Below are 24,534 nucleotides of genomic sequence, written 5' to 3'. Positions count from 1 at the left end.
CACAGTTATTAGAGCACGGCAACATAGTTACATGTAAGGTTGAGACAAACAAAAAGGACATATACATAAGGGAAAAAGCAGGCAAGGGGAGAGGGGGTAGGAGCAGGGGAAGAAGAGAGAGAATGGAGATGGGGAGGGTGAGAGACACCGCATGGAAAGAGAAGGCGGAGGGAGACGGGGACACAACCGGTAGACTAGTCAAAGCTGCATCCATAGTCCAGTAAGCTGTGATCCCAGGGGGAGTGGTATCATTTTCCCATCTCTGTTGCGAGAGACTCCCCATACGCAGTGGACTCTCTCAGAGGGGACTCTGAGACTCCAAGGCCTACATACTGGATCCTTCCCCAAAAAGGGGAGAGGGAGTGCTTTGGCAAGGGGTGCCATACCATACCTCTACTGTGAGTGGCTCCCTTGGCGCTGTGGACTCTCTCAGCGGGTTCGCTGAGACTCCAGAGTATAAATATTTGATCTTTCCCCAACAAGGGGAGAGGGAGTGCTTAGTCAAAGGGCACAAAGGACAGGGGGCTAGGCGGTATAGCAGGCAAGGGCAGAGAATCAGGTGAGAGGGGATAGGAGCAGAGGAAGTAGACAGAGAGAAAGAGTACTAAATGGGAACAGACAGCATCAGTTAGGGGGACAGACTGTTTTCTCTCTGTGGCCATGAGTTTGCACAATCTCTAAGGAAAAAACACAGCACAAGCTATGCCAGAACCTTTGCCATCCAGGACATGAAGCACACAGTGCCATCTTCGGGATCAGTGGTAGGACGACGACAGGGTAGTCTAATTATAGCAACAGGCCATGAACATACAAAAAGGGCACTCATGAATGCACACTTCAGCCCAAATGAAGTCCCACTGTTAGCAGTCATTTCACAGGTGAGGGCGGGTGAAGCTGTTATCAGGGGATCACCCCCTGTTGAAGGTCTCTGAGTCAAGTGACCGACCCCTGGACCTTCCACGGTCGGTGGACTTTATCAGCCTAATTCCCACGTGTTAGAGGCCCTTTCTGAATTCCACACCTGCATAAAAGAAAGATATTTATGAGCATAAACAAATGTTTACAGCCAAAAAGACCTTTTTTGAAAGAGGGTCTTAACGTGCAGGAAAATATGGGTAACTCTGTGGAATCTCTTGGACAGACATATGCATTTATACTAACTCAAACTAAGGATTCCATTTTTACTCTGTGCAACCAGAAACTGCAATGTTAGACAGACATACTGTGTTTATTTCATTTATGCAAATACAATCCAGGTCTTTCCTGTAGGAACCTTCCTTCCTATCTTATAAGGTCTGACGAAAAAATTCATTTTTGAGTATACAAAATGAAATACATTTTAAAAGAGCAGAACAAAAGAAGCATGTTAAAAATAAACAATACATTTGTATAATCTTTTCATACAAAATACATAAATGTTTAAATAGCTGCTTTGTAGGCAATCTCAAAGTAATAAGAGTAATAGTTGATCACGCTGATAATGCCGTCTGAAAGGAAGTCTGGCAAAAAGCAGTCCAATCATCTCTTGGAAGAAATCTGCCTCATTTAGATATTTTTGAAGGTGATCATATTCCGTCTGCAGCCACAATCTCTTCAGTTTCGTAAAAAGCATATCCAGTGTTCCTTTGACTGGCAAGTCATCCTTTAGAGCACACTCTGCAAGAGTTATACATTGCCTATACAGCTTATATTTGAAGTGCTTCAGTTGATGATGAACTCTTGTACGTTCAGCGCAAACCGTGCCAACTTTCAAAATCTGCCTGTCATGTTGCATGAAATCATCAGTTTCCAGTGTTTTATTGTTGTACATCTCTCCTGATAAGATCACTTCAAAGGAAACCTATTGCGTTAATCCACAGGCTTGGCAGACAGTCTCAGTACATCTACAATGTGTAATGATGATAAATGGATAACTTATCATTTGCTCCTTATATTGGCTTTCTATCGACTTCGGGACTTCAGGTTTTCAAGCCGAGGAGCTATGATACGGTCCTCCAAATGATTGAGTGACGCTATCATTTTTTGGGATTCTCTCCATTGTTCTGACTTACAAAGGGCACTATTCCCCCACTCGAATGCGCCACCGACAACAAGGACTACACACAAGACTACACAAATGTCCCAACACATTTTCAGAGGAGCTCTCTGGATCTACGGTCACCTAGACTACACATAGGAGTTTAGATTCATAACTTGTGACCCCTTCCAAGCAGGTGAAACGTCAGTGAACAGTGCACTTAGGCACAGATCTGTGCATCATGGTGGTGTTTCCTTGCAGAAGTCAGAACAAAGAGGTCTCACTAATTTACGCAAATTCTAAGGGTTATTTTTAAATAAGTTACAGAAAATTTCAAACGTTCAATGTAAGCCCTCTCTCACACCCGACAGAGCACAAATTAAATTGGCAGGAGGTACCTGGCCTTCCCCAGAATAGAAGCTCTCTTTCGGTAAGAAGAAAGGAACAACCTTTTTCAGCAATGCATCACAGTAATGCTGCGACAGTGACCCAGAAGCTGGAAACTGTTTTTAATGCCTGCATCAGAGCTCCCTTCATTGGGGACGGTACCTGCAGCAGGCAGATGATCAGATGTCTCCTGCTCTGTGGCATGCTGCTAATCCGAGAATGTCCTTGCTGGGCCATCAGACATTCCCTATTATAGTCACCTCAATGCACATGACAACACTGTTTACGTGTTTAAACATACTCTGTATTGACTATACTTGCTCCCATAGCAGAGGTAGCCAGGGAGGAAAGTGCCTCTACCATGCAGTGGTATGGGATACTTTCACCCAGAGCACAAGACTCCCGTCCTGTCGGGTAGGAGTAGCCTGATCGAGATGACTTCAAACGTGTTTCAAGTGGAAACTTCTACCCTCAGATTCCTCACCTTAATGGAAGAGGTGTGGCGCAGCGTCCAGGGTGACTGACTCCGGGACCCGGGGGCTCACTGTTCGATCCCCGGTGCCGGTGGTAGATTAGCCCAGCACCATGTGACTCTGGGCAGTAGCTGGATTAATCTTCCCGACGGCCCCCAGCGCCTTGACACCTTCGGGTAATTGTTAACTCTTTACAAATACTGGACCATGGGAATTTCCTCAGGCACCAGACTGGATCCAGACAATTCAAAGCAGTGCTTCTGCATGCCAGCTAGTGGTACCCTGCGACTGCACGTCAATGCCATTGTGCTGTGCAAGTGACCGAGCCGCATATAGGTGCCACATGTGTGCACGTCAGTTTGTTTCTTTCCTCTCCGTCAAACGTGGTTTCAGATCTCTATTCCTTTTTTTTTCTTCACTTGTGAAGAGAATTTTTTTCTGTAACAAATTCTCCAGTGTGCAAAGTAATATAAACCCTAAGACTAATGGGTTTAAGGTTTGTAGGGATTGTTGCAAACAGATATCTGGGACAGATTTCCAACAATGTGTGCTTTTGGTGCTTGGGTTTGTCTCACAACTCTAAGGCCTGCTACAACTGCGCCCAGATGAACCCAAAAGCCTTCAGAGATTGCAAAGCTATATATGACGAAGCACCGGAAGGCTTTGTGCAGGTACTGCGCCACGTCAAAGTCCAGAGTGCGGATCTGCTTCTCAAGTTGTTCCTGACGTAGATCTTCCTTGCTGTGAAAGTCGTCACGTAAATTGAAAAAGAAACACCTGAAGTCCAAGCGGGACTCTGCCCCTCCCCACCACTCTTTGGAGAAGGCGCAAAGGCATCACCGTGCCTCTCAGTCTCACTTCTTGTCCACTGAGGAGCCGATTCCATCTCTGGGCCTGATGTACCCAGAGTTGAGGGGCCCATTGGCGACCTTACAGCGTGTTGAAGCCTTTTGAGAGGCTATGCTGCATGTCTTTCACACATTTCTGGTTCCCTCTGGTGTGCCTAAGGGCCCCAAGGACCAGCAGGTCCTCCAGACGGGTTACCACTGGCTTGTTCACCCTCTGCACTTTCTGGACCACTTGGACCTTCACCTCTCCATTATTGAGGTTAAAACAAATGTCCTTTCAGTGGCCCTACAGCCTGGCCAGACCCCAACCAAGCCTCTTGCCCTTCAATGAAGCCCTTACTGACACACTGTTCAGACAATCCAGATTCTTTCACCCAACATCCAAAACGTAAGCGCTTAGAGGCACACACGTCGATCAGTAATATAAACCCTAACCATTTTCCACCCACTTCCCCTGGTAGGGAGTCTAAGCGAGTTGATACTTTTGGCAAGCGTATGTTGTACTCTGTCTTGCCCTTAGATCTGTTCATGGGAGCTGCTGACGGTGTCATTATACCGTCGCACTTTGGGACATGGTGGGTGAGGTCTTACTTCTGGTCCCAGAAAACCTACGACGTTCACTAACCCAAACTATTTAAGGTGGTTGGGTTTCAACCAAATTTATCATCCACTTAGGCCAGAAGACTGCTTAGGTAGGGCTATGGGAACCAGGGTACCATTTACTAGGGACTTAGAGGGTGCTAAAGGTTTTGCCAAATGGGGAACAATTGTAAATTTTTAGGGAAAGAACACGGGTACAGGGAACCTGGTTAGCAGGAACCAAGGACACTTCCGTCAAAGTTGTATCTAATACTTGGCAAGAGTGTGTGTGTGTGGGGGGGATTACTGCAACAGCAAAAAAAACAGTTTCCTACACTGTTTGTACACCAACAGAGCGCTGACCTTTTACATCAGCCATTCCCAGTGAATCAGCTTTTTGTGAAGTTCTGTGCAGGCAAAGAGAGACAAGGCCGTGCAGAGTAGGACTTTATCCAAGTGGATAGTCATCTGCTTCAAGATCTGCTATACAAGGATGAAGAACCAGCCTCCAGAAGGGTTGTGGGCCTATTCCACCGTGGCCAAGGCTGCTACCACTGCTTAGACACAGGAGCTTTTGTCCTGGATATTTGCCAGGTTGTGGCGTCCGCATCAGTGCACATGTTAACAAATCACTATTGCCTTGACAGCCAGTTCTGATGGGAAAGGCATTATGGCCATTCGGTCCTGCAGGATATTTAGGTCTGAGCCAACACACACAGACACACACCCACCCACCCACCCTACCCCACCCCACCCCGCCTTGCCTCGCCCGCCCCTGAAAGAACCTGACGGCAGCACATCTGGGTGAAGGCCCTCTACACCACCTGTTGGTATGGGGAGTGTAAGAAACTGGGTGTCTGTTGCTGTACTGCCCCACACTTTTGTCCTGGCTTTTGATGCAACTTTGACTGAGATGTACTGGGTCTCTGCTGTTCAGGTTCCCTGTACCAGTGTTCCGTATCAAAAACTATACCACAATTGGCACAGCTACAGATTACCCCTATAAGTCCCTAGTAAATGGTACCCCTGGTGCCTAGGTACTGAAGAGTGTCCTCTGGGGCTTCAGCCCTGGTTGTGCCACCCCAGGGACCCTTCACCAAGGCTTAGCATACTGCCTCCGCGGCAGAGTGAATCACATTTTTGAGTGCCCACCATCTTGAAGACTTATCCAGTCAGGGCTAGGGCTGTGCCCCCTCCCACAAGAGGGTGGCCCAATAGAGGGTGTAGACACCAGAGGTAAGGAACTCATTGGTCCCTACCTGTCACTCCCCTGTAACTCCCCTAAATCTAGTATTTAGGTGGCAAACTAAGACCCTGAAATCCGATTCCTGACGACCTAAGAAGAGCCAGACAGGACAGAGTAGCACCTGCTGAGAATACTGTCCTACAGGCCTGTCTGCAGTCATCCACGATCCTGCACCAAAAGATGACCCGTCCTGCGTCTGAGTGACCTCAATAGCCTTGGGAGGACTGACTGCCTGCCTTCGACAAAGATCAATATCTCCCAAGAACAGCGGACCTGTTCAAGAAGAAACCAACTTTAAAAGAAAAAGAACTCTGCCCTGAGGAACCACAAAACCGCCTCCGGACCCACCTCTGCACCCAACGCCCAAGGGCTGAGTTCAAGTGGCCCACCGGTCTTACAAAGCTTCCCTGTTTATCCTGAGCCAGCGTCCACCATGGGCTGACCCCTGGCGGACTCTACCTTGACGCCTGCAGCCTCAATCCGAAGACTCCCCCTGACCGCAACATGCCCAGTAAGCTGTTCCCAACACCACAGGACACCCCTGCTCCCGAAGCCCCTGGGCCTGTGGAGCTTGACCAGCGGTGTTCCGACATCCTCTAGCATCAGAACTTACCTGGGCATTTGTGGGTTTTCTTCATCCAGCCTCCTGGCCCGACCCTGCAGCCTTTCTCCAAAACCGATCTCCTTCATTAGTTAATATTGGGCGCCTGACGCAGTGTTGGCACTCTGCACCCAGCCGCCCCTGTGCCACTGAGGAGGTAAGTTTGGTGCTGCCTTATGGCCCTCCTGTGCTTACCTTCACTCCCGGAGTTTGACCCCTGATACCGCTTTACTTACCTGTGAGCAGCGTAACCTCGATCACCCTCTGTACCCATTGGTTAACCTTGGCCGCCCGACCTTGAGTTTGGCCTCTTCACCCGGCCATACCTGTGCGGCTGGAGGTACAGTCTTGTTTTAATTTGAACCTTGCCTGGTGTTGACCTAAAACCCCGAAGACTGGATTTGTAAATCGTGTAAGAAATTATAAAGGTGAGAAATCTGCGGGTAGAGTAGCCACAATAAGGAGCTTTGCCAAAGGCAAAGAACTTTTTTATCTATCCATTTTTTCTCTTGCCTCTGTTACATCTGCTGAATCTATCGCGAGTTTGTGTCTAATCCAGTTACATTTCTTGTTTATTAGGCAGTAGCATTCATTGTCCTCTTTCATAATATGATATGGGTACGTGTTTACTGTGCCATTGGGCTATGGATCCACCTCACTGATGAGGCCCAAAATGCTGAAACCAATGTAGGACTGCTTATGTTCCTGATGGAGGGCAGGACTGTTAGTATTGGAGTAGAATCAAGGTTGATTTATGTATAGCTGGACTTTGCCTGTGGTTGCCTGGTGGACAAAAAAGTATGGACTGGAATGTTGTCTCCTTTGATTTCCAGTGGCTGAGATTAATTATTCCCTCCATCACTTTGTTGTTTTTCAAAATGTTCACACAATACTCCTGAACCTTGACTCTCTTCTACCAGCCTCATGCTGTGACCACAATCTTAAAATAGTAGGTTTCAGGCTTTCCAAAAATACACTAAGTGTGTTGTAAATTCATTTCAGGAATTCAAGCATTTTGCATCTTCCCTCCATTGGCAATGTGTGTGTGTTAAGGGGTTGGAGACCCTGTGCAGGATTTGTGGTCCTTCACCACTGTTTTAGTAATGTTGAAAGGTGGCACCTAAAAGTCACCCTAAATGTCTAGATGAGGCCTAGCTAATGATGCAATATACCTTTACTGCTTATTGAATTGTAATTGCATTTATATAGCGCTTACTACCCCTGACGAGGCGTCAAAGCGCTTTTTTCGGCAAATAGCACGCTACTCCGGAACTCAAGAAGGATTAGTGTCGCATTAGTATAGTGAGATATGAAAGTAATCTGAGTGGTGAATAGGTTAGTCAGTTTATGCTTATGCTTTTTCCTGTGCACCAACACATGCCTTTTGCCCTCGATAGGAAGGTGCCACTTTGTTTAGCCAATTTGAGCGCATTATAGAAACTTTTTCCAAATCTCTACTTATTTCTCCATTCCTGCCCCGCAAAACTGATCTAAGAGCAGGTTGCAATCATTTGTACATCACTGTGTGACAACATGTCACATAATGAACATAAAGTAGGCAGATTTGTAGTTTTTGTCTCACATGATGGGCCTTGTGCAAGAAGCATGCTGTCCTTGTTTGCTGTAACAGTCATGATTGTGTTTCATGAATGGAACTTGTTCAACTTCACTGTCATAATTAAAGGGGTCCCTATGCTGTGGAAGTCTTTCTCTCAAGAGGATGGTCAGGGTTTGACTGAGCTTCTTTGCCCAGTGGGTCCGAGCTTTCCTGGGGCTTGCTTGTTAGGACATGATCAAAACTTTACTAAGGAATATAAACGTTGGGACTCGTGGGTTAGAACGAGATTTATTCCCTTGAGAATTAAGAGCTATCCTGTTGCTGCTGCATTTTCCATTTCCTATCTCTCATGCTGGCCTTTGACTTTCTTTCAGTTTGCAATAAAAAGTGAGTCCCTCCTGCCTGTGATGAAAAGTCGGAGTTTGACAGCGTTGCCTGGATCTCTCTACGGTTCTTCCATTGAGTATTCGCAGATCAGGTTCTCCGGCTCCTACAGCAGCCTGCACCCTACACCCTCCATCATCAGCACAGGTAAGAGGAGCGACTGACATTCTTTCTCCCCACGTTTTAATTATGGGGAAACTGGCTTAGTTACATTCGTTTTTATGGCTCACATAACTTTCACAAATATTTGTGCTGTAAAATCAGGTGCTTTTTAAATTATTTCCCTGAACCTGGTAAAGTTATGTAGTAATACCTACTTCTCATTTCAAGCCATATCTTGGTGGGTTTCAGAAGTTGTTCAAAGTACGAAAGTAGAGTTATGAAGGTACAAGTGGCCTTTCCATATTCTCCAGGATATCAGCAACTCGATAAACTGTACAGGGGGAGCACTGCATGGGGGTAGGTTGCAGGGGGTGACACTTGAGCCAGAATAGATTTTTTCGATTGTCATGCACAGCTGTTTAGATGCCTAGAAAATGTTTCCTGAACTGCAAAGTGTTCCTTCTTGGTAAGCTGAAATGTAGTCTCCTCAAGCACTAGAGACATCCTCACATTTTGTGTCTGGGTGTGACGCTTTCATCATGAGATGATAGCCAGTGATGTACTTAGAAGCAACTTGCCTGATTGAAAGGGGATCAAGCGTGGGCCTCTGGTCTGATAAATTACCTAAAAAGACGTCAACCATGCTGCATAGCACAATGTTGGCAAAAAAATGCATGTATTTGTGACAGCAAAAATCAAGTGTAGACTTGTTTTTGTAGCTCTAAGTTATTCTCCATTTTCACTTGGAGAGATCATGCCAGAGACCAGAATGAAAGCATTGAAGTACCTTATAGTGTACTGTATGTCACAGGGTTAATAAAGCCCTTGCAAGTGCACTTAAGAATGTTGCCTGCAAATATAGGACCAGAGTAATTGCATAGAGAGTTGTTGGCATAGAGCTGGCACTAAGGAAGCGTGTGCAGTTAATATAAGTTGACAGGGGTCTAGAAAATGATCACTTCACACCTGCTTGCTGATGACGTCCTTTCCATCGTGTGTAAAAACATATAGCACAGCTTGACGACAGTGTATTAGACAGGACGGTATTTATCGAGTAGTGGGGAGGAGTTCTAGTGGTGGTGCTGAAATACGTGTACCCTGGTGCCCCTTCACTGAGTGCTAGTGAATTCATATGCAGAACGCAACACACACAGGGCGCAGAGTAGGGTGTAGGTGGGCTTGGACAATATCTTTTTACATCGGTTCCCTCACTGAAAAAAGAAGCAACAGAAATACTGCCATTTTTCCAAAACCCTAAAGCTCTCTAAAAATTGAGTACAATTGCCTGAAAAAAGTCTTCTCACGGATTGTTTCATTCAACAGGACTCAAACCATGTTGAGTTGCTATTTACTCAGTGGTCCTTTTTACTGCACATGATATTTTCTCTCTTGCTTACTGTAGAACATGTACAGTTAGAGAAGTGTATGTGGGCTAAGAATGGGGACCTTGGCAGAAGGGCACTTATCATCAGGAATATTTTTTTTAAATGCACTGTATGAAGATAAGTACGGAATCGACCTAAAAACGTAAAATACCCAAAGTTTTCATGGCCCATGTTTTACAAATCTGTGCTGCATGTTCCTATTCAGTGAGCTGCTTTGTCTCTTCTTTTCAGACTTGAAGAATGGAAATCCTGACAGCACGGCCACCAGCAACAGCCATTGCAATGGAAACACACTCTATAAGGTCTGTGTTTCTCTGCCTGAAGATAGACTGCCTCCAGACGGTTCCGCGTCAGCCCCACCATTCGTCCCACCATCACAGAAGGACCTTCTGTCCCCAGTGAGCGACATGAGTGTGAGCACCCTGACCAGCCACAGTGACGATCCCTGGACCGGCAGCCAGGAAGATGCACAGAGTGAGGCAGACGATGGACCGGAGTATTTGGCGATTGGGAATCTGTGCCGGCGGAGGCGAACCTCCAGCCAGAGCAGCAACAGCAGCAGCGGGAAAAGCAGTGTTTCAAACCTCTTCTCTTCTGGCAGCTCGCAGAAGCCAGACTCCCTTGGGCTGAGCAACTCTGGCAGCAAAGGCTCCTCCCTGCTTAGCCTTCTGCGCCGGTCCAGCTTTTCTGAAGGACAATCTTCAGGGAGCCAAAGTGGTGTCAAGAAAGGCCACATGCGCTCACACTCAGACACCAATGTGACATCCGGGAGGGCCCAAGGTAATTCTGGCATGTTTTGTATCTCTGAAGGTCCTTTGGGAAGCTATGTCCAGGGATTCTCCTCAAAAACACTAACCCAACTGAGTGTGTTTGCAGGGTTGGACATCTTTGCACAGTTTTGCTAAAATATTTGCCTTGTATTACAGATTTTTTTTGGTTTACATGAAAAAAAATCAGTTCTGGTGATATCGTGTGAACCTAGCCCTAAGCGGCGGCAGAGCACTTTGCAGAGAATGTTTTATCCGCAGAAGGGCTGTCTCGAATATGAGATACTGTATAGTGTATACCAAACAGCCCACAGTGAGACGCATAAACACGCCCTCTATGCCCAGCGATTCGTAGAGTGATCTTTTGTGAAAGATTAAGGTGATGCTGCATGCTTGGGTTTTTCTGCTATTGGCATACCTTTCCCTTCTGGTTCCGTCTTTCTTCTCGAACAGAAGAATGGAAGTTCTCTTGTGATTTTTCTTGTCTAACATCTTCCTCTATCTCTCACTAACTCTGTTTTCCCAACTCTTTCCTCCTTCACTGCTGCACATAGGTTGGGGCAGGAATATCAACGTCATATTAGAAGACCCTGTAGCAGGTTTGGCTAGAACTCACCCACTCCTTTCCCCTTCCTTTCATTCACTTCTTTCAGTGTAAAGAGCTGGTGTCACAACTTAAGCATGACAAACATTCCCATTTAATTAAGATTTTCAAAACACTGAGTAAACACCCACAGCTTGACATTAGAGCACGTGCTAATTTGTTACTACGAGGATGAAATTAATATGGTTGTTTCTGTTTATTTGTAAATATTTAGTGAGAAAATGCATCCGTTTGTTTTGTACTGTGCTAATCATATCACCTTGAATTTGTTTGAAGTGGGCTTCATTGACACTAAATGCCTTGTTATTGAGAAAAGCCACTCCTTGTTTTTCATTTTTTTTATTCCTTAAGTGAACTACAAATAACACTCAATGACAAAGTTTGAAGGAGACTAATTTCAAATTGCAACGTTCTCCACACACCTAACCCTACACCACAAACCCTTAACCCTATATTATTAACCCTGTTGCCTTCACTTAACTCTTCAGCCTATATACTTCAGCCTATACCCTTATCCCTAACTTTTTAACTCCTGTTGTATTAAGCCTAAACCGTTGAATCTTATTTCCTAAACCCAAACCTCATACTCCAAACCCTCAAAGCTCAAACACTAATCCACAAACCTTTAACTCTATACCCCAAATCCTGAACCTCTAGTCTTTACTCTGTTCCCTTAACTCCTGTGCCTTTAATGCATATGGCCCAATACCTTACTTCCGAACCTCAAACTCTTCAACCTTTACTTTTTACCTTTTATCCTTAAACCTAACCCATTTTCGTAACCTCTACCCTTTAACACCTTAATACGTATTCACTCTGCCTCCAGTCTTTAACCATATACACCAGAGCCTTAGATCCTAAACATTATACCTTTAACATTTAATCCCTTTCTGTAGGAAATGTGATTTCAGGTTGAGGTGGGTGAACTCTACTCAATCAGCAACCACAATCTTTGCCAGGGTGAGACTCAAGCAAACCCCAAATTAACCTGTGCTCAACCCTCTGTTCGCTTGGCTCAAAAGCAGTAAGGCTTAACTTCAAGGCAATATGTAAAGTATGTATGCAGCACTCCAAACAGTAATAAAGTGAGAACCTCATGCAAGAAAAATCCCACACCAATTTAGAAAAATAGAGTAAAAAAATAAAACAAAATTGAGGCTAAACCGACACAAATCCAATCAGTAGAACCAGAGATGTGCACTTTTAAAGTTTTAAGTAAAAATAATGCCTAGAAGCACAAAGCGCCAACTTTGGTCTTCTGGTCGAGCCGGACCGCGACAAAGTCACAAGTTCAGGCCAACCTCGATAGAGTACAGGGACCAAGTTAGGCCCTTTGAACAAAATACCTTAAATCCTGGTTGCAAAGTGTCGCGAGGTCCTGCATTGAGGATGCATTGCACAGCGACGCTTCAGAGGAAAGGGCGGGGCTGCAGTGTGAAGTCATGCGTCGTCGTCGAGGCGGGGCATGCGATTCAAATGCCTGTGTTGGGGATGCATTGCACAGCAGCAGTTCCGTAGCGGAGCTGCGATGACAAGCCAAGCTGCTTGGTGCTTGTAATTTCGGACCGCCCTGCCCTGCCCTGCCCCCAGTTTGTCTGGGGTCACAGAAGACTGGTGTCAAGCACTTTGTGAGTGTCGTCAGGCAGAGCCTTTGTGTTCTGCAAGTGTGGTAGGGAACAGTTCCTCCCCCTCATCAAGCCAGAGATTGCCTATCCTGCCTACACCTATGCCCCCCCGTCTTATGGTCTGGGAGTAATACACAAAAAACTGCTGCCAGCTACACCTAGTCATGTGACCCAGCATACAGGCTGCAGGTACCAACTAGGACAAGAAAATGCTGACTTTCTAAAAGTAGAGTTTTCAGAATTGTAACTTAAAATCCAACGTTTCAATTACAGAGAGTTTTATATTACACTTCTTTAGGCACCAAACTCGACATTCTACCTGATCCCAATTGAAAGTTATCACTTATTAAATGTAATAAGGTAGCTCAATGATCTCCTACGGGAGAGGTACGCCTTGCTGTACTGAAAAAACAAACTACCAGGACATATAAAACTTGAAAGTACATGTCCAACATTGGGTTATCGCTTTAAGTGAGATTACGCTGAGCTTTGAAACCCTGGGACCTTCCATTTTGTCTCCCTCTTAGTTTATGCTTCTTTGGGTGGAGAGGGGAATAATTAGAGTCTCCGCTTCCCAGTGTAGAGGTGCTAAAAAATGCATATATTTAGCATCCAAAGTCTAACTTGACCCCTCAACTGCTCGCCTTTCGTTCACTACGCAGAAACTGTTCAATCACCTTTAGTCGGACTCTTCCCTTAATCGAACCTGCCTGCTCTCTTTTCACTAATATCATTACTTCTCAGTTCTATCCATATTCCTTGGCCTGCTAAATTTGATATTGGCAGTTACTCTAGCTTATGTAGGAGGAGGTGAAAACACTTACCTCTTTCATCTCTTACTACTGTGGACGCTCGTTCTAGATCTCATTCGCATCTGGTTCTACACCATTTCGGGCCCCCCGAAGCCTATACCTGTGCCCTCTCCTTTTCTTCCAAGACCATTATTTATGTGATTAAATTCTCTTTTGGATTATCCAAGCAGTCTCATGCTGATGGTGCCTAAATCTATTCCTCATTTCCAACTTTAGCCCTCACATTACCACCTCTAGTCTCAGATCTCGGACTACTTCCTATTAATCTGCTCTTGGCTAGCTCTTAGCTCCCTCTTGTAGAACAAGCTTAATAGAAAGACCATCTTTTGTCTTACTAGCAACTATCTCTTTACCAAACCCCTATCTCATTCCCTCAAGCAACTGACGCCCACATCAGCGAGGAACCTATTCATACTTTCCAATTTAGCTAAATAAATGGATGATTCATAAATGATGCAACCACAGCAGCCATATAACGTTGTAAATAATTGCAAGAGCCGCCCAAATGGCCCCATATATACAGCTGAGGCTTTGATCAACACAGTATTCCTTAGAAAACTTACCTATTGTAGCAGCTAATTTGATGGTTTCCGTACAACCTACTAGATCTACACCACCTCACCCTGTCACCACCAAGTTCTCTATCAACTCAGAATAGAGCTCTGTACAAATTATTTAATCCTAGTTGAGAAACTTATCAATTAATGGTTTCAAGCTTTCCTCATTCTAATCCTCTCTTGCTTCGTCCTCACCTTACCCTAAGCTTGACCAATCAAAACCTCCTAGTCCCTCTCCAAAACTCAGGCCCTCCTTCGAAATTCTTGTTATTCAACTTTCCTGACCCTCATGGATAACCCACTTCCTGCTCATCTGTGCAGTCCCATTTCTCCATGTGACCTGATGGTGCAACTGTTTGTAGAGGCCTTGCAGGGAACCTGGGATGCGGTTGGTTTTTAGAATGTGTGCACTGCAGCCTGTGACACAGCTTTAGAAGGGTGTGCACTGCATCTTATGATAAGAGATGTAGAAAGTCTTGTTATAGAGTTAGAGATGCAAGTGTTGCACTATGATCCTTTAATGCAGAGGAGTAGACGTGTATACAGTTCACCCTGTGAAGCAGACAGTGCAGAGGGGCTGGCACTGGTTCTGTGTGTTAGATGGTAGGGAGGCCATGGCTGGACTCTCTAATGCACATGGTGTAGATGTTTTGCACTGGGTTCATGGACTGCAAATGCTGTACCATGCCTATCACTGGATGGCTAGGCTGCAGGTCTTTTAGAGAGCCTTCCACTGGACACTGGTAATTTTTATTTGCTGCATCATTTGCAGCACTATCCCCTTACTAGTCCTCTTAACCCCTTCCAGGCTGATGACGAGCTCACCTCGTCATGAGCGTAACCTGCCGTGCGCTCATGACGAGCTGAGCTCGTCATGTAACGCGGTATTTTTAAAATTACCGCACACAGCGGGGAAAAGCCGCCGCAGCGATGCGGTTAAAGATGGCTTCAGTAGCAAATGTGCCTCCCTACAAACAATTGTTCAGACTAAGTGCGCAAATAAACAGCTCTCATCCTATCGAAGGAGACCTCTTCAAATGGCTTCACTGTTCTAGCAGGTGTTGTTTTTTTTTTTTTTTCGCTATCATCATATCTCCTGGCACGCTTTGCCTCTTTTCTACAATGTACATTTGGCATAACTTTGGCAACTGACTTTGGCACCTTCACTTCTCGTCCCGTAGCCTGTGTTTCCTTCCAGATGAACAGTGACGCAAATAACCATCACCCCCGCTAATACACTGACAAAGGAAGTTTGGTGATTTAAGACAAGCAATGACTCCCCAGAGGTTGAGGCCCAAAGAGTAACATAACCCCATAAATTAGTATTTTAATGTTGACCTTGTATACAGTCAATATTAGCGACCATACTGGTCCTACAAATTTAGAATAACTATAAAGGGGAGTCACATTTAGTATGGATGTCAAACAAATTGAATTTAAGGAAATGCAATGCAAAAGAAGAAATTAAACATATATTCCATAAATATTCATACAGATATCAAAGAAGGATGGCTTTGCATCTAACAACTGAACACAAAGTATACACATTTAGATAGATGCACAAAGTGCAAAGAAATGATGTCAGCAATCCAGTCTATACACAACTACATAAGACTTCGATAATTTATGAATACATTAATTAAACCGAGCAGTCTCTTCAGGAGTGTATGGCTTACATCACACAGTGGCTCAGGCTCAATTCACTAATGTGTAATGGGGATAAGACAGAGATAATCTGTTGTGCTGTCCACACAGGTCCGGAGGCCAAACCATATAATTTGGTGTGGAAGAATTATAAAAAAATAAAAAACTCGCCCATTATGTGCCAGCATTTGCGAAACTACATCTTGCACCCTTAATCCCTAAGCCCCAACTTTTATTGAGAACATATATAAAAGACACAAGCCCCGAGAGTCAGTTAAGCTTATTTTCCTGATGGAAGCCTCTCTTGGTTTTTTTTTTTTTTGCCCCAGTATATCCCATTGTTTGTATTGTGGTGCCTGGAGCACATGTCCTAATCACCCAGAAAATAACAGATTTGCAGAAGTCACAGTGTTACCATCAGCTGTTGACAATAAAAGGTCTGCAATAATTTGCAGAGCCTTTACTTGACATTTCTGGTTTTCAAGACATGTTGTGTGTCTGTGTGTGCGCTTGTGTGTGCGTGTTACGTGTGTGTATTGTACTTGAAACGTGCCATTATGTTGTAGTGTAAATGCTTAGAGACGGCTGGCCATGATGGCATTCTCACGTTAAACCAGCTCAATGTTTGGAGTCGTCAAAAGACTGTTTATTGTGACCCATTATTGATTGTGACATTGTTCTGGTATTAAAAAGCAGTTGTTGCTGCGCTGTAAAGTTGTGCTCACCTGCATGCTGGTGAAACCATTTGAAGGGAAGTTAGAGCAGACTGGCTATGTTTCTGAGCATCATGGGACACATCTGCATGTTTTCTCCCTTGGAAATGTTTCATATTCTTTATAGGCGCGAGTGGTCAGTCTACAATTTCTGCAAGGAACTTTACCAGTAATTTGTATGGGATCTGCACATACCTTTCAAGCACTACCTGCATTCAATGTTACTTAATGAAATGTGAGTGTGTGCTGAACGGCGCAGGTTAGAGTCCATATATGCAAGGGTATAGGCGGATCATCTGCATGTGATAGTCCCCCTACACTCCCTGTTTAGCACAAGCATGCTATGACCCTTTCGATCACCGGTGCTGATAACGGGATTCGGATTTGTGGTCCGAACCAGCACCATGCATGGTTCTCAGATATGTGTGGCAAGCACGGTTGTAAGCATCAGTCATCCTGCCCCATAACGTTATCATTCTGCTGAGTCTGACTGTGAATCCCTACCAATTCCAAGACGAAAGACTAACACTTTATGGGGGTTGCTGTTTTTTTGTAGAATCCAATGGAGAATTATCGAAGAGGAAACCCGGCATGTCCTACAGTGCTCAGAGCAGTGAAGCCAGCAGCCAAAACTCGCAGTGCACTCAACGTGGTGAGTAATGAATCCGTAGGCATTAAAAGTCTGCTTCCTTTCACATTTGTCCTCCCCTGTGGCATATTCCTCATTCTCAAGAACACACGTGTTGTCCGAAGTTTGATCTTTCGTCCCTAAAAGACCAGAGGCATGAACAGTTGTTGTTCCTGATGGAGCTGGTGTCTGTGGCTCTCAGCTTTCTGCACATCAAGTGCTGAGGGATCCTCCCATGTTGTTGTGTTTGTTAGAGGGAGACTTGAATCAAGGGGCGTCTGATGGTTTTTCACTGAGGACTTTGGTTGCGAAAGTGTGGCAGGTGTGGAGTTAGCCACACTAGGTGCATGTGGAATTCTTTGGGACTAGTGATCAGAGTAGGTTGAGTGTCCCTTTCACAGCACTTATATGCTGCCCTGCTCCTCATTCCAATACTCTGATTAACTTGGTATTTTTTCCTGCACAGGTGACCCAGGTGTTGCTACGCAGCAGGGTTTTGCGCCTCTGAACTTTAGTGGTGCTCCTGAAGCGTAACTTCATGTAATATTGTTGACTACCCGTCCCATGGCCAGGCCAAGACCTAGCTAGCACTTGGTGGCAGCCGAGTTGTAGTGCTTCTTAACTTCGCCCCAAGCTGGAGAATTGCGAACTAGCTCTCTGTGATGAAGTGTGTATGCCTTGTTATGGCTACTTTATTACCATTCTTCTTGCATCCGCCATTACAACCATCAGACAAAAGGTGTTGTGAGGAATACTTGTAAAAAGTCTAAAAAGCTACCAGTAACTCAGGATAGCATTCTGAACCATCGGATTTACACCCACTGTTAGACAAAGGCCTTCCTTATCCAGATCAGTACTGACCCTGTTCCTCACTGGAACTAATCCGTCCCAAACTGGCTGATGATGCCCTCTCCAGACGGGAACATAGGTAACCACAGACTCGTTCCGGCCTTGTTACACCTCATCAGTGAATTTTAGCTTGGATCCTATGGCACAATGATCAATGGCCCACGTCTGGGCATATCCTTGGCCACTAAGGCTGAAAGCCATTATAAGCCAGGTGTTGCGTGCCTAGTTGTGAATTTGCATCTACCTCAAGAGCACGGCAACATTTCTTTTATGGTCACTTCCTTTCCGCGACAGCGCTAGTTTTTGCAGGGCAGAATGTGGCCGGTGAACAGGAATATGGTTACAAGGGACAGTGACCGATGGCATGGCCACTGAAAATACCTTAAAGGAGATGGGGGTGCCTACCCCACCCCTGTGCTCTTGATCCAGCTCCGACAAAAGTGCAGCGCACAGAAAAGTCACGGATTGGCTGCAAACGTGTCTGGGTGAGAGACACACAACCATTATAGGATGCTCACGTACCACTAAGGCAACCAGAGTGACTGCACGTTTTGCAACACTGGTTTTAGGGGAACTAGACCGTTCTTCCATGACAATCATCGAATGTCAAGTGTCTTCCTTAAAAATAGTGTCTGGCTGACTTGTCGCTGCCTCCCACTGGTTCTGTACATATACTGGACTTTGAACCAGGTCAAGAAGTACATCTATTCGTTTCAAGGAGCTTGTGCACAAGCACAAAGGAAAGGACTGAACCAGATGCAGGAAGCTTGCCTGTCTCCCTTGGAGGAAGGAACATGCTGCTTGACTGCTGAAAGACCTGCTGTTGCTGAGACCCAGAGACATGGAGCAAAGCCTGGTGAACTGAGTATTTCCTTTATTCCAGAGGGAATGTCTCTGCAAATTCATGTGTTACCATGAGGAATTGAGCCGGAAAAGAATTGTTAAACTCTGAGACTTGTTGAGGGATAAGGGGTGGGTAGCAGGGTAGTTGGGTGGTTGGGATTGGTGGGTGGAGGTCGGGGGGGGGGGTTCAGGTTATTTGTCGTTTTATTGAATAGCCTGTGCACCAATGATAAACTCTGTCATGATGCTTGGTGGTGATCTCCTGATTGTGGGGAGCCACGTGTCTCGCTTTGCTTAACCATTCAATAAAATTTGTTGTGGAAACTCTGAGACTTTTTGCTGATGCCTAAGATTATAATTAAGGTTCCCTGTTTTCCGTTTTAACCGATTTTTACAGATAAATACAGACAGAAAACAATTATTTTCTTGTCTGTATTTATTTTTAAATGTGAATAAAAACGGAAAATAGGTTATTTTTTCAGTAATTCTAAATACTGTCTGCCATGCCTGCCAGGCCAATATCTGTATGGATTGATAGGTAAGAAGATTAAAAAAGAAAGGAATGTTGGTAAAGAGGCTTTACCAGCAGGAGATATGCACAAGGTTGATACTGAAATGTGCATATTTTCATATAAGTGCATTGATGTATCTCCTACGGGTGTTCACAGAATTGAAACTTGGCAGGCATTCAAGCATGAGTGCATATTTATTGGTTAAATAAATGTGGAACTATTACTAATTTCCGCTTCATCTTTCCACAAATCCCAAAATAAATACGGATAAATACAGATAAAATTAGCAAAAAATGAATACAGACCGAAATCTCAAAAAATAAGTACCATAAAACCAGGAGCCCTAATTATAATAAAGGCTCCCTCTTTTCCAGTTTTACTGATTTTTACAGATAAATACAGACAGAATATAGCGTGTTTCCTGCCTGTATTTATTTATAAAGGCGGAAAAACACAGATAATTGGGCTTCTTTTGAGCGATTCTCTAAGCTCATTTATGAACTTCAGCCCATTAGCTGTGCAGATGGACAGCATAGTGAGACTAACAAATAGGGAGAAGTTTCCTTGAATAGGGTGAGATTTGCTTCAATATCTCCATATCTCAACATTTGCTTGTGTTACCATGCTGATATTTTCATGTGCCTGTTTTGTTTTATTAGATTTGGCTTGTTATTGTGCTAAAACCAGGAAGGTGGTGAACTATGCTGCAAATTAATCAGTTACATAAACATGGAAATATACAAGTTATAACTTAACTTGTTCACAAAACTCAAAATAAATATGGATAAATATAAGATGGACAACATATACATAGGGATAAATACAGTTAGAAATGTAAAAAAATAAATACCATAAAATCGAGAGCCCTACCTATAGTTGAGTGAGTGAAACGCTCCCTATCCTTTTCACGTTTCTCAGAAATGCGAATAAAGCATTGGTATTGCTTAATCACCATTTGAGCAAGGTACGAGTTCAAGAAGCCTCTGGGGCAAATTTATGCTAACCTGTGAACATCCCTAGGCACTCGCCCTCCCCTCTGCAAACTGTTTTCTTTCTCCGCCCGCACTCTGCTACAGCCCTTATCTCCCAAAAAATACACTTACCTCTTTACGGCCGCGTCTCTCCTCCACTTCTCTTCCTGACGAGTCCCGGAATGGAAGCCGAAAGCACACAGGCTCCCCTAAGCCAATCACGACTCTGCTGTCACCGGCTTGACAGCAGCATTGTGATTGGCCTGAGCGTCGTGGTTCGGTGCTCAGACAGGGTCGTTGGAGCCTGTGCATGTTCTCCACTAGGCCTGGGCGTACTTCGCAGAGTTTTGCTACACAGAACTCTGCAAAGTTACAATAGAACTCTGCGAAGCTCCCAGAGTGGCCGAGTGCAGTGCGAACTGCAGTTTGTGCTGGTATTTCTTTTGCCCGGGTAGAAATTCTACCCAAGCGGCATCTCGCGAACTTACTGTTCGCGATCGTGAATTTACTGTTCGCGAGCGGGGAAAAAACCCTGCTGCACATCGCAAAGTGGAGTTTTCTACACTCTGCAAGCTCCGCGGAATGCAGAAAACTCCGCGAACAGAGCGTAGTTCACCGCCCAGTCCTATTCTCCACCCAGGGTTGGTGTTAATAGTATTGTTTTTCCTTTTTTTGCACTGCTGAAACGCAACAGACTGACGCTTCTCCACCTTAGCGGAGGAGCTGCCGCGGTGACAAAGGGGAGACCGTGGAAGAGGAAGACAGCATGATAGCTGCAGGCAGGGCCAGCAGTGTCGGACACCATGTGGACATAGAAGTTGGTGAGCTGTGCCCCCTGGGGCACACCATGACCAGCTGCAGGGGAGCAGGAACAAGTCTGCGTTTCAGCAGTGGTACATCCTGAAGGCTTCTTTATTTTTCTCTCGCTCTCCTGAGATGGCGGGGACAAGACTAGCGGCGTCCACTCTTGGGGAGCCCTGGAGAGCTTCCCTTGCAATGCCTTTGATCCTTGGTCAGGTCAGGCAGTGACCAGAAGATGTCTTCAAACTAGTCAAGGCTTCACAAACAAGTCTTCACAGCCGGACATGCTGCAGCCGAGGATGTAGTCCTTGGTAGGGGTGCGTGAAATGTGCGTAGTTAGCTTTCGCGTAATTATGCGAAAAATCACCGAAATTAAGAGTAAATATGCAAAATGTTCATTTAGTGCAGTATTTAGGATGAAATTCGCATTTATATACACTTGGCGCAAGGACGCGTTTTGTGCAAAAAAAAAGTGCAATGATAAAAAAACACAGTGAACAACATCTGTTTGCGCTCGGTCACTCACAATATTTCTGTGCGTTTCCTGTCAATGTTTACCACGAACAGCATTTAAATACGCAGTGTGGCGTAAAATACGCAATGCGGCGTAAAATAGTGTGGCGTGTGGTTTTGAATTCACGCAGTGCTTTGAATGGGCCTCTACTGTCCGTTACGGAGTACCAGCACTTTATTTTGAAAGGGAGAGTACCGGCACTTCTCAAGAGTGACGTAATGCTTTTAATTGAAGAGTACCAGCACTTCTCAGAAACCAGCAAACTTCCATTTTTCCATTTCAAGCACTGGGCGTAATAGAGCGATTTTGGGAATTTCGCCTTAACAAGAGTGATGCAAAATGGCTATAATTCTGCCAATTACGCTGTCATACTGCAAATACCCCCCTTCAAAGTTCTGTGCTGAATAAAGCATATTACCCATACAGCTGCCATGAGACCTCTTTCTCCTGGCCTTGTCCCTCGAGAGAAACAGCTAAGCTGTCTGTCTCTTTATTTCGTCCTTTCTTTGTTTATATCAAAAGATGATCAGACGTACCTGGCACAGAAATAGCGGCACTTGTGCCCAGACCAAGGGGGGAGTAAAACTCACAATTGCACTTGGACCTTCTAAGTGCTCTAGTCTGTCCTGAGTGCATCTTCCTGTGGGTGGTTTCAGTCTGTTTGCATCCCAGGAGCTGCACAGTTACCCCGGTTGCCTGTGATGGGGGTTGTCTGCGCAGCAGGTTGGGTACCAGACCCAGAAACTCCAGCCAGCGGCTCGCCTCAGGCCAGGCCTGGGCACCGGAAGCGCTGCTTTGGCAAACATCCCGCCTCCTTTGTACAAGTGGTTTGTTCCAGCCACAGACTCACCTGTGGAAACTCGCCTGGTCCAGGGAAGGGACGCCGAGGGATCTTTTTGCTTCATTTAAGGTGCGTGAATCCAAAACCATGCGCAACACTTGACTTACAAGGGATGATGCAGAGAGGACGACTCAGGACGGGGAAAATGCAAGCTCTGCCAGAATGATGAAATGCGGAGCTGGACAGAAAGCGGCTGCTACATCAATGACCCTTCTCTTTAAAGCAAGAATGGATTTATGGGCCGGGGTGTAACGCAGGCCCCTGCAGCGCAGGTGAGAGGGTGTGGGGGGAGAGTTCATTTTTTTAGGGGAGGGCCCCCATTCAGCTCAAGGGCAGTGAATATCTGTAAGCTATGGGGGGGGGCTTAGTCGTACCTCATCACATTCTGCGGAGGGGGCATCCTTTCTTTGCGTTACGCCACTGCTTACGGGGTATGGATGAGATTGGATGGGAAGTGGAAACTTTGTTTTTAAAATGTAATATGCCTGGTCAAGTTGGTGAATTCTCTGCTGTGAGCGAGCTGTTATGGGGGGGGTCGCTATTCCCGCGTTCTGCTAAACGGGGCTCACTAGAATGGCTGTTAACTCGCTGTGTTAGCATGTGTGTTTATTTACTGTTCGTTCCCACCTTGGAGTTGGTCGCTTCTCTCCGGCGCCCCACGCCCCCCTGCAGGGGCGGGCGGAGAGAGTCCACAGCCAGCATTGTTTGGCAGTAACCGGGGGCGGGGTGCCCCGGGGCCGCAGGGCACAGCTACCAGGCCTCGCTCCCGGAGCAGCCATGCTGGCTCTGGAGGTAGGGAGTGTCCGGGACCACATCTATCGGAAGCTCCTCCGCGACGCCACGGGGCGGGGGCCCCCGGGGGACCCTGGCCCCAGAGGTAAGCCCTTCCCGGGGTCCACTTGTTTGCACTCTCTCTTGCCCTGCCGTGCATTCAAGATCGCTATGTTGCTGCTGTATACATTTTATGTACATTTATCATCTTCATTATATATTTATGTATATGTGTGTGATTTTTTTTGTTCTCGAAAATCGTGGTGCGTTTAGTTATATAAGCTGAAGGCTACAGAGAACTGGGGTTTTTTAGAAGTCCAGGGAAATGCTAGGCGCACAGCACACGTTAGTGTAGGATGAGGTTAGGTTTGGGTGCAAGTAGGCGAAGGGAAAAGGCCCTAAACCCCTCTAAGGGTGTGCAAAGTTCTAGTTATATAAGCTCACCGGCCCGACATACTAAGATTTGCGATATATATACATCATAAACTACACGAGGACTGCATTTTCCAAAATGTTTCCCCACGCAGTAAAGCATGTCCGTGTGAAATACATTCTGCGGCATTTTGTGCAGCTTTGTGACAACAGTGGACTCTTTTCAAGAACAATTGAGCAATTCAAAGTCTTATTCTCACCTCGGCGTTCCACAGCACTTTCCAAAATTCAGTGGTTTTGTGTCTTTCCTGGCCCATCTTTTTAAAATTCTGAATAGACCTGGCAGAAATGCGCAGAGTGAGGTGCAATAGAGTGCTTTGGGGCTCCCCAATGTTGTTCAGGTGCTTTTTGTCACGCCGCTCAGAATATGTGACAGTAAAACCCAGTCTTGTGCCCGTGGTTTTTTAGGTCTCGCCTGTCGATGCGCATGCGCATCGAGCTTGCGAGACTATTGGGGCTTATCCACTCTTTAACCAACTTGCAAGGAATCGTGGCGATTCCTTGCAGTGCACGAGAAATTTAAGCTCAATGCGCATGCGCATTGAGCTTAAAAGCGCGTGCACATGCCCCCAGCCGCCTACCTTGCCTACTCTCTCTCTCACAGCCTCCCCCAGCTCCGCCCCCTCACTTCTTGATTGCACGGCCGCTAGGCCGTGCCTCCCCAACTCTCCTCCCCCCTCCTCCTCCTACTCTCGTGTCGCACCTCTCCCCTCTCCCCGCTCCGCCCCCTCCCCTGCCCGCCGTGTTACGGTCTTTGCAACTCCCCAGCCATATGTTGCTTTGTTTTCGCTGCTTTACACGATAAGATCAAAGAGCTGTGAATAACGCGAAGAAAAACGCGTCGTGTTCCCATAGTAACGTTTTCCGGATTGGACGTTTTTCCGCCAATCAAAAAGCATATTAGACCTCCACCAACGCTTGTATAAAGGCGGAAGAAGTCGCTGAACTGCGCCCTTCTTCGCAAATATAAACAATGTGGACAATATAACCTTTAAAACATTCAATGATATGGGTAATAAATTCTTTGTTGTTGTGTCGCCCCACATCCGCCTCTCACCGCACCGACGCCA

General features: G+C 45.7%; 1 protein-coding gene across 2 annotated transcripts in view; it reads left to right on the top strand.

Moving 5' to 3' along the window:
- The window catches only part of RUBCN (rubicon autophagy regulator), a 170,595-nt gene that overhangs the window by 82,079 nt on the left and 63,982 nt on the right, over positions 1-24,534 (top strand). For both annotated transcript variants that reach the window (XM_078666321.1, XM_078666320.1), the window contains exons 6-8: positions 8,084-8,240; positions 9,812-10,360; positions 16,859-16,954. In XM_078666321.1, the coding sequence (XP_078522447.1) occupies positions 8,084-8,240; positions 9,812-10,360; positions 16,859-16,954 (802 nt within the window). The remainder of the gene's footprint in view (positions 1-8,083; positions 8,241-9,811; positions 10,361-16,858; positions 16,955-24,534) is intronic.

This window comes from Lissotriton helveticus, chromosome 11, assembly GCF_964261635.1.
Source record: "Lissotriton helveticus chromosome 11, aLisHel1.1, whole genome shotgun sequence".
NCBI lineage: Eukaryota > Metazoa > Chordata > Amphibia > Caudata > Salamandridae > Lissotriton > Lissotriton helveticus.
Note: the sequence above shows the minus strand (reverse complement) of the source record. Positions and strands in the feature narration are given on the sequence as shown.